The sequence below is a fragment of the Penaeus vannamei genome, chromosome 16 (assembly GCF_042767895.1).
Source record: "Penaeus vannamei isolate JL-2024 chromosome 16, ASM4276789v1, whole genome shotgun sequence".
Classification (NCBI taxonomy): domain Eukaryota; kingdom Metazoa; phylum Arthropoda; class Malacostraca; order Decapoda; family Penaeidae; genus Penaeus; species Penaeus vannamei.
Genome location: NC_091564.1, coordinates 11,171,793 through 11,181,792, shown reverse-complemented (window position 1 = coordinate 11,181,792; position 10,000 = coordinate 11,171,793). Strand labels below are relative to the sequence as shown.

General features: G+C 34.6%; 2 protein-coding genes across 2 annotated transcripts in view; both read right to left on the bottom strand.

The window, feature by feature from the left end:
* LOC113801338 (oplophorus-luciferin 2-monooxygenase non-catalytic subunit) overlaps window positions 1–1,169 on the bottom strand; it is a 2,255-nt gene extending 1,086 nt beyond the window's left edge. The window contains exons 1-2 of the mRNA XM_070131239.1: window positions 364–1,169; window positions 1–132 (exon numbers count right to left, since the gene is read on the bottom strand). The exon at window positions 1–132 is cut by the window's left edge and continues 27 nt beyond it. Of these exons, the coding sequence (XP_069987340.1) occupies window positions 1–132; window positions 364–1,027 (796 nt within the window). The 5' untranslated portion in view covers window positions 1,028–1,169. The remainder of the gene's footprint in view (window positions 133–363) is intronic.
* A 1,746-nt stretch (window positions 1,170–2,915) lies between these two features.
* LOC113801328 (U2 snRNP-associated SURP motif-containing protein) overlaps window positions 2,916–10,000 on the bottom strand; it is a gene marked incomplete in the record, with an annotated part of 14,467 nt that continues 7,382 nt past the window's right edge. Inside the window, 13 exon segments of the mRNA XM_070131238.1 lie at window positions 2,916–3,632; window positions 3,979–4,082; window positions 4,248–4,401; window positions 4,640–4,781; window positions 4,926–5,055; window positions 5,300–5,418; window positions 5,547–5,790; window positions 5,987–6,176; window positions 7,416–7,495; window positions 7,851–8,013; window positions 8,297–8,414; window positions 8,532–8,647; window positions 8,890–8,994. Of these exon segments, the coding sequence (XP_069987339.1) occupies window positions 3,509–3,632; window positions 3,979–4,082; window positions 4,248–4,401; window positions 4,640–4,781; window positions 4,926–5,055; window positions 5,300–5,418; window positions 5,547–5,790; window positions 5,987–6,176; window positions 7,416–7,495; window positions 7,851–8,013; window positions 8,297–8,414; window positions 8,532–8,647; window positions 8,890–8,994 (1,789 nt within the window).

Here is a 10,000-nt window from a genome sequence, read left to right as displayed (position 1 = left end):
CGATAAGGTTGTCATCCAGCACGATGTGGAAGATCGTGTTCCCCGTGGTCCTGAAGGCACCGCTGGGGATTGTGGTCAAGCGGTTCTCCTGCAAGTACACGTTCCTCAAGGAGACCTGGTGGTCGAAGACTCCTGCAGAAACGTTTTGATATTTTAGGAGATGGAAGTGGCCATGATGATAACCCGTGCACATACAAGTTCATGAATGTAAACGCGCTCCGGCAAACACGTGCATCCCCATATCCTTGTACAGCTGAACGTTATTTTTAAATATCATATTACTTGTATTTATTAGGCGAGTAAGCTAAATTCGCCATGTATCAATGCCTAATTGCCACGGTACCGTAATGTTGTTGCTGTTACCTGGATATATTTCTGGTATATCACATTCCGACGCACCAAACGTCTTCAGGTTCGGTAAGCCAGCGAGGCTGTCCGCAGGAAAATGCGCCAAGGGATTTCCAAAGATGTAGAACTCCTTCAAGGACCATGACTCGAAGAGGGGGATCTCCTTGATCTTATTGTAGTGGAGATTGAGGTTCTCGAGGGCTGAGAACTCCCGGAGACTCAAGAAGGGGAAGTCCTTGATATTGTTCCTGTGGAAGTTCATCTCGAAGACCGTGGAGGCGCTCCCTGTCAGAGCCGCCTCCTCGATCACCTCCAGAACGCCGTCCATGATGTCGATGCGCTGGAAAGTGAAGTCGCTGAAGACGCCGTTCTCAAGGAAACGAATGTGGGGGTTATTGGTAATAATGAGAGCTCGGAACTGCTTGTCGGGCACGCTGGCCAGGAACACTTGGCGAAGCTGCTCCTCATCCAGGACGGCCGAGCAGTTCATGTCCATGACGCCGAGCTGGTCGTCGAAGGTGCACTCGCAGGGAAGGATGTCCTCGGGGTTGGGACACGAGCTCTGTCGGGGACGCCTCCAACTGTCGGGATTCCCTTGGGCCTCATGTCGACCCAGCGTGTCCCCGAGGCACCCGACGAGAAGCGTTGTCAAAATTATTTGTTGCAGCAAGGGACGCATGTTGTGGCGATTGCAGACTCTGCAACACTACACGGTTCTCTCTCTGCACTGTTATATATGGCGTCTTCAGTGTACCCTCGAAGTACTTAACACATGACTGAAACCACGGGAGCGAACCTTGCTATCGTATTCACAGACTGATAACTGATGCCTGATCAGTTGCTTGGCTCCATCCTCTGTCAATCACACACACACATACACACACACACACGCGCGCGCACGTACTAACAAACACGCACACACATACATCATATATATACGTGTGTATAATTTTGTGACAGGCTACATGCTTGTGTGTGCTTCCGTTTGGCTCTAATGCCACGTAGTCGCTCTCGGTGTACAGTCATTAGATTTTTCTATACAGGTTGTTTATTTTACAATATATATATATATATATATATATATATATATATATATATATATATATATACATACATATATATATAATATATATACATATACATACACACACACACACACACACACACATATATATACATGTACAGTGAGAGAGAGAGTATATATATATACGTTAATACACAATATATATATATATATAGTGAGAGAGAGAGAGTATATATATATATATATGTTAATACACAATATATATATATATATATATATATATATATATATATATATATATATATATATATATATATGTATATGTATATGTATATGTATATGTATATGTATATGTATATGTATATGTATATGTATATGTATATGTATATGTATATGTATATGTATATGTATATGTATATGTATATATATATATATATATATATATATATATATATATATATATTATATATATATATATAAATCTTTATAATATATATGCATATTTTTTATAATAGGTATATGTATATGTATACAGTATACCTGTGTGTTTTTTCTTTCTATTATTTGTACATGGCAAATATATAAAGTATATATATTTACATTATAACTTCGTTATATCTTGTTTTTGGAGAACAAATGAATTTTAATATACTCTTACACAGGTATCTCTTCTGTGCACTTGATGGAAGGGTTTGTTCAAGAAAACATTTGTGGAAATAATGTTGGTATCATTATCTTAACATTAATCACTCCATATCATTCCTTTTGATCATCGATAATGATGTAACCACTGTAACCGTTTTTTCGGATTACAGTATGATCCCTTCCCCATTATCCTCAGTTAATACCAGCTTAGCAATAAAACTGACAACTAATATTTTCATAAATGTCATTATCATAGTGTTATTACTGTATGCATTTAACTATTGCTTTCATCACGATGGCAGTAATACAATGTTATAGAAAACTGTCAGTGGGACTTCAACAGTGATCCATGTTATCTTTCAGTGCTAATCCCATTTAAATATTATTAGATGGGGATAGCTCTGAAACGGAGATTAAAATCAAAGGCTATCCCAAGTTAAGAATTTTATCCCACATATTTGTTTTATATGTAGTTTAATAATCTTTTTGGGTTGTCATTCCTTCCTCAACAAGATGTTCTCTGACCTTTGTGTCCATACCATCTGCTGTTTACTCTTAGTATTATTTTAGATCCAGTCCTTTACTTACTTAGCACAGGAAAACTGAAATGTATATTATGTTCACCTTATGAGACCCTGAATCATATAACAAAGCCAAAATAATCTTGAAGAAAAGTATGTCTGTCTGAAGTTTGCAATCCTTTTTTGTTGCAACTGGAATTTGAAATTAGCATTCTATTTCAGATGAAAACTAATATTCAAAACCATATTCTTGATACCATAAATGCGGCTTCTCAATTCAGTTGAGGATTTACTTTCATTTCTTTGAAGAAATAACCTTTATTCAAATATATAGCATTTATAAATGTAATAAAAAGAAGTGGTAAACAATAAAGACATTTAGTATATTGGCCTTTTTATAGAAGTCCATGAATACATGCAAGAGGTTTAAAATATTCTTCATAAATACACTGCAGAACATATATTTACAGAACAAATTTTAATGCTTCATCCATTCATACTCTTCCAAACTACAGGCATTTATCAAAGTGTATTAATGACCATTTTAGCACACATTCAGCAGAATAAAAGGCTTCAAAATATTTCATAGTCTTTATTTATTTTTCACATTTTAAATGATAGACTTTGCAAAGAAAAGAAAAAAGTCAACTTAATGGTGTGTACTGCAAATTTTGTGATTGTTCTATGTATTGCCTATTCATAGCTCCATGGTAGCTATTTCATCTGCCAAATTCCCCAAAAGCCAAATGATAAAACAACAAGATCAATACCAGAGAATGTTTTGTTCTATTTTGATATTTTTTGAGGTAATAAAAAGATTACCAAATAATGAGGTTATCAATCAAAACAGATACAAAAAAAAAGAAAGAACAAATAATTATGAAATTAAAATTGGCAGCTGTTTTATTTTTTTTATTTTTTAAATACTGTATATCATTTTCCCCACAGCAAATGTTTTATAGTTGCTACACTAATGGCGGCTCTTTTTCTTGTGCTTGCGACTAGGGGAACGTGAATGGGATGTTCGTTTCCGTGGAGATCTTGACCTGTGTCTCCTAGAACTCGGGGATCTGGAGTGTGTGCGATGACGAGACCTTTAAATAACAAGCAAATATAGCAAAAATAGTTCTGGGAATTCAATCAAATATAAGATTAGAACAAAGTATGGAATGTATCAAGAGACATATATTTTACAGAGCTATCTTACACACTCTACTCCAACTATTATTTCCACCACCATTATCAGTATTTTTTTTTTTTTTTTTTTTTTTTTTTTTCTTCTATTCACACCAAGTTGAACATGACATCAACAAGTAACCAAGATAAAGACGAAACCCAAAAGCAGAAATCTGAAGAATTAAGACCCCATTAAGGTTTTTTATGAATGCATCTATGACACAGGAAGGAGCCAAATTCTGCAAATATTATCTAAATCCTTACTTGTGTGGTGATCTGGAGCGCTTTGTGGGTCTCCTCTCCTCTGGTGATGAGCTCCGACTTCTGTGCCGGTGATGTCTTCGTTCGCTACCATCTTCCCTCTCAATCTGTAAATAGCAATTTCTTATAATTCATGTCCTTGGTGAAACAATCAACAAAGTAAAAAAATGCACATCAATAAATGTTTTGTACAATAAATTTCAATTCAAAATGAAGATCTCTACTCAAACAGAACACTATATATCCAATAACCAGAAGCTTGATGCACTCACCTTTCTCATCATCTTGTGGCGGTAGTGTGCAACTTGTCTGTGGATGGAGTATCCCTGCTTAACGGAGCGAATACCTTGTTCTAATTCATCTTGGTATTGGAGTACACGTATTTCAACCTCACGAAGCTTGGCACGGCGTTCTTCACTGACGTCCCTGTTTTCATAACGAGACAGTTCTCCATTCACAAAATATATCAGGGCATGTCCATATCCATTCACAAATGTAATCATGTGTATCCAACCTAACCAATCGTATGAATGCAAATATGGTAAATATTTAACTTTATGCAATAAAATAGGACAAGCATAATGAAATCCTAATAGAAAAGAAAGAAAAGAAAAAAAAGGAAAGAAAGATAAAGATCTCAGAACATTTCCATAAAAGAACTCACCCTTGCAGTCTATCAAACCCTCTAGAATCTTCTGAGTAATCAGAGGTGTTATCCTGAGACTGTGAATCATCTTCCGAGGAATCTCTCTTTTTGCGTTTGTAGTCGTCATATACAAGAGGGATACCATCTAGATCATCTTCATCTACATGAAAGAATTACTCATTAGAAACTATTTTTGACTTTCCCAGAATTTTACAATACCATTATTAATTACTCAAACAAGGTATAGTTATCTAGTAACTTCACAATTATTAGACTAAAGCAAAGAAGATACACAAGAAAATACCATGACTATTTTGGCTCAGCTGTGTGTGTGTTCCTGATCGATCATACACAGGGGTGTTGTCTGAACCATTTGCCTCCTCGTCTTCACTCTGATTGGCTTCCACCATTTCCCATTTTGAAGTGGTTACGGCCTAGAGAGGATTTACAGTAACATAATGGAAAATTCCTCATCAACCTTATTTCAATATCAAGCATCCACTCACTTCTATTGCAAGTATGTAATTTTGTTCTATAGCATACATACATACATAAAAAAAAAAAAATATATATATATATATATATATATATATATATATATATATATATATATATATATATATATATATATATATATATATATATATATATATATATATGCATGCATTGTTCCCTTACCTGAGCTTCAACACGTTTTGGACTAACCCTTTCCCACTTGGATGAAACAAACCCAGGTGCAGGACCATTGTCTGATATGGGAGTCTCTTTGAAAGGAATGCCATCCACATCATCATCCACTGGAAAGAATAGCATTTTGTGGTCATTAAATGTAATTCTGGGTGCAGTTAATACTTAAATTAACAGATAATAACAATCTTACATAACACTAGAGAATCAGCAAAGCGTCAATGCCGCAGTATCTTACATGGAGCACCATCAATATCCTCCTCATCATCATCGTCATCATAACCAAGTAGCGCACTAATTGCTGCACTCTTGATCAAAGGAGTGTTGGCAATTGGTACACCATCCAGGTCTTCTTTGTCCTCCTCCTTGATAGGAATGCCATCGACATCATCTATAGGAATGCCATCCACATCATCTGGATTCATGGGAGCATCATTCATCACACACTTGAGCATTTCTTCTTCCATTTCACTTTCAGGTTCCTGGAAGTCATCACAGATTGAAAAATTAAAATACCAAGTTTTGATATCTATAACAATTAACTAATCATTGTTATCAGCCTTACACAAGTTTGAAGGACAACACTATATATAAAACTTGCCTCAATAACACTGATTGAAAACCTAATACTAACCCCAAGATCATCAATAAACACAGGTACACAAACCCACGACTTACTCTCTTGACGAGCCCCAAAAATATATTTTGGAGATGGATCAGGAACTCATGAGGATATATGGCCCATTCCTCCCATGCACGGCAGCACTGCATGATGCGCTGTTTTACCTGCTCTGCACGCAGTCTTGATTCCACCAAGTTGTATGAGACATGTAAACCTTCAAAGATTTCTGCTAGTTTGGCTTGGAACCTGAAGCAGCAATGAATGTCATGAAGAGTTATTAAAAATTATTTATAATTATTATCATCATTTTTTTTCTTTCTTTTTTATAGAAAAAGTCACTTGCCTCTTCAAAACAAAGCTGGATAAACATACACAAGGAGAAAAGGAAAGAGAGTGGGGAAAGAGAGGATGAGATAACAAAAAAGGTAATGGCAGATATTCAATATTGACAGGAATAAAACTCAGTGGATCTCTTTGCTATGCAACTACCATACATTTCCATAAGGCTTTTAATGCTTGCTGTTGCATCAAAATTATTCTGCATTTTTGTTTGTTTGTTTAACAGTGAATATTGTTCTTTACACTGTCTTTTGTTTTGTTTGTTTGTTTTTCTTAGCATCAAGGTAATTTCTCTAAATAATAAGTCTAATCTACACACAACAGCTAGCCATACTGAAGAGAGAAGCTCGTTTAGGGAGGAGCAAGTCCAGCATCCAGCATTAACCCTCAAACGACAATAATCACACACGAATCAAGTGTGAAGGTGGCAACATGCAGGCTATTGGTAATTCACATGGCCCTTTGTTTTGAATCCAAATACAATTGTATACTTCTGATAACAAGATGAATATATCTAACATATTATCAAAAAATGAACAATCAAAGAACAGCGGAACAGGTTGAGCAACAACAGAATTAAAAATAACAATAATAATAAAAATAATAACAATAATAATAATAAATATAATTAATAACTGTAATGACTAGCTGGAGAGAAATATCTTGTGCCTGTGCATCTTTTATCACTAATCCATTTGATGAAGGCTTCCTTTCTCCTTTTCTTGTTTATTTGACCTTTGAAATTAACCTAATCGTAGTATGGGAACTTATACAAACATTCTCATTTAAGGGTTAATAAATAATCATCTAAAGAAGTATTAATGATATGAAATAAAAACAAATAATGAACAGAGTAAGTAAATCTTAACAAAAAAAAAATACCATTACTTTTCTATGTAAATAAATGAAGAATGAAAGAACATGTGAAAGATAGGCATATTGCTGAGCACAAAATGGAAAAATAAAGAAATAATACTACACTACTGCCAGAGGACCATTAATTAATCATAATAATCATAATAATAAATATACAAGTAAAATACAAAATCCCTGATTAGGAAAACATCATAATGCAGGAGCCAATGAACACAACAGCATCACAGTAAAGAAGTACACGTCATATATTTTAAGGTTATCTATCCTTACCCTTTCCTATAAAACGAGGCATTTGACACTTTGACACTACAGTTATGCAGAATGTCAGAGACGAGATACAATCTTGCAATCTATGAGAGAAAAGCACAAGGATATTAATATAATGTCCACCGTAAAATTAAGAGAGGGAGAAAAAAAAATAATCATAAAAATCATAACCAATCATAAAAAAAAATAAAAATCAAGTCATGTTTTTTCTTTCTTTCTTCATTACACTTCGTTGTGTGTAATACACTATTAGAAAAGCTTACACCTAAATTTAATTAATGTATCTATGGTATTCCATGTCAACAATGTAAGGAGCAGGTAATACATATATCAGGTATGACTCTTCCAGAAAAATAATTTCATCATTAAAACAAATAAAAACTGTAACAACTTTTCAGGCAAAATTATAAACGCAAATCTTTATCATAGCAAACTTACTTTCTTCGGTAAAGCGGTTTCTGTGTTAGTAAGTGCCTCTGTGATGCATTGGCAAATCTCCTCTGCTGCATCTGCATGCTCTATGCACCACACCATGGCCTCACCAATCTTCTCTCTCTCTGGGACCAACTGCCGGATCATGGACTCCAGCCGGCCTCTTTGTCTGTTGAATAGCAGAATATTAAAGGAAAGTTTCAGGAAATGATAGTATCACATTACAAGAAGTTTCAAAGCTTGTGGGACGACATAAAGGGATGGAAATGAAGAAAAGAGGATGGGGGAAGATTGAAAGAAACCAATAAATAGGGGGAAAGTGAAAAGGAGGCTTGAGGGATAAAATAAGCAAAGTGAGTGGGAACTTAAAGAAAAGAAAGACAGATGAAGTAAAAGAAAAGAAAGAAAATGTACAAATTCAAAAGGAATTACAGAGAATCATCTCCACTTACGCATTAGAGAGAGATCCCTTCTTATTTTTGTCTTCCTCCTCTTCCTCCATCTGGATCAGCTCTTCAGGCATCCCTTGTAAGAATGGATTAAGAGGTGGAGGCTTCCATATTGACCCGCCTGAGAAAAAAGGAAAACAATATACCATAAATACAGATTTTTTTTTCTTTTAATAAATTCAAAATAAGATAATTTCCTGCAAAATTTTAATTGTGTGTATGTTTTGGTACGACATACCTTTAAACATTCGGAAGGGTTTGGTCGACCACCTGTTTGGCGAGTCTCCTTGCAACATTGAAAACAGTTTCCATCTATAATACACATGTGCTGGGCTCTGATTCTCAAAGAGGAACCTAAAATGAGTAAAAAACATGAAATTAGCCAAAATGTCCTTGTTTGAGTGTCACATATTTTCACAACAAAGTTAAAATAAAGAACAAACATATAATGCCTCTTATCAGAAACTAATAAATAATCAATGGAAATCAACTTAGTTCATGGACTTATACTTCAAAAAATAATAATTAGCAGTACAATTTACACCTAGAAATATTCCGAAAAAAGTATATTTTCTTCCTAGTCCCCACTTGCTCACCTGAACTCTGGGTTATTAATCTCTCTGTTCATGATCATGGCTTCAAACATAGGCCCCTCTCGCACAATGAATTCTATAGTGCGATGTATCAGCTGCAGTAACGACCTGGGGGAAGAAACACAGAGCCTGTAGTGTGGGATCAAGGAAGTCCTGAGTATTAATGACTCTTAGAGTAGACATTAAATAATAGCCAAAGATGAATTACACTTTATACCCATAATGGCCTCCCCACAAACAAAGGAAAGAAAAAAAAAGAAAGAAAAAAAAAGGGAAAAAAAAAAAAAAAAGTAATGTGGGGGGTCAAACAGAAATAAGTAAGTTGGAAAAGAAGATGAAGGAAAAAAGAAGAAGAAAAAAAATCCACTAACTAAAAACTCAAGCAAGTTCCTCTTCATACATAATGGAAACCAGTTTCTTTCATTTTTGGCTTTAAAAAAACATAACAAAACTCCAAAACCAAATGGGAGACATAAAAGGAAGACAACAAAAATAAAAAACATACAAAAAGTTATCCACTATGGGTAGAGAGAGAATTCAACTTGTTATTGACAAGGACAAAGTACATGGTAAGTCATCACCAGGTGGCTGAAACAAAAAATCTGGTGATATTACAGAACATAACTAATGGATGGGGAAAAAAATCAACAAATTATAAAGAACACGAGTGTGCTGACTTTTAAAAGGGTATAGAACTTTTAATCTATTGAAACACTACAGTGCACACACTATATCATATTGCCATTTCACAAGATTCACATGAAAGAAAAATTATCATATAGAAGAAAAGATAATGAAATGAATGCACTACTACTTATATCTGGTACTGAAATTAATATCTGAGTACAGCCACTTCCTTCATGCAAAATATATATATAATATATACTGTATATAACTGAACTTCATTATACAAACCAAAGGTAATCATTGTCCTCCATCCATAGTGTAGAAGGATTCAAACACTTCATGATCAGTTGACCCTTACTAAATATTAATTATTCAGTATTGATCTGTTATATCATTATTTATGATCAACTCGCCCATGAAAAATGTTATCTTAACTGTGACTTCATTAAACATTTACAACAACAATCATACTGAGCAAGAGTCCACT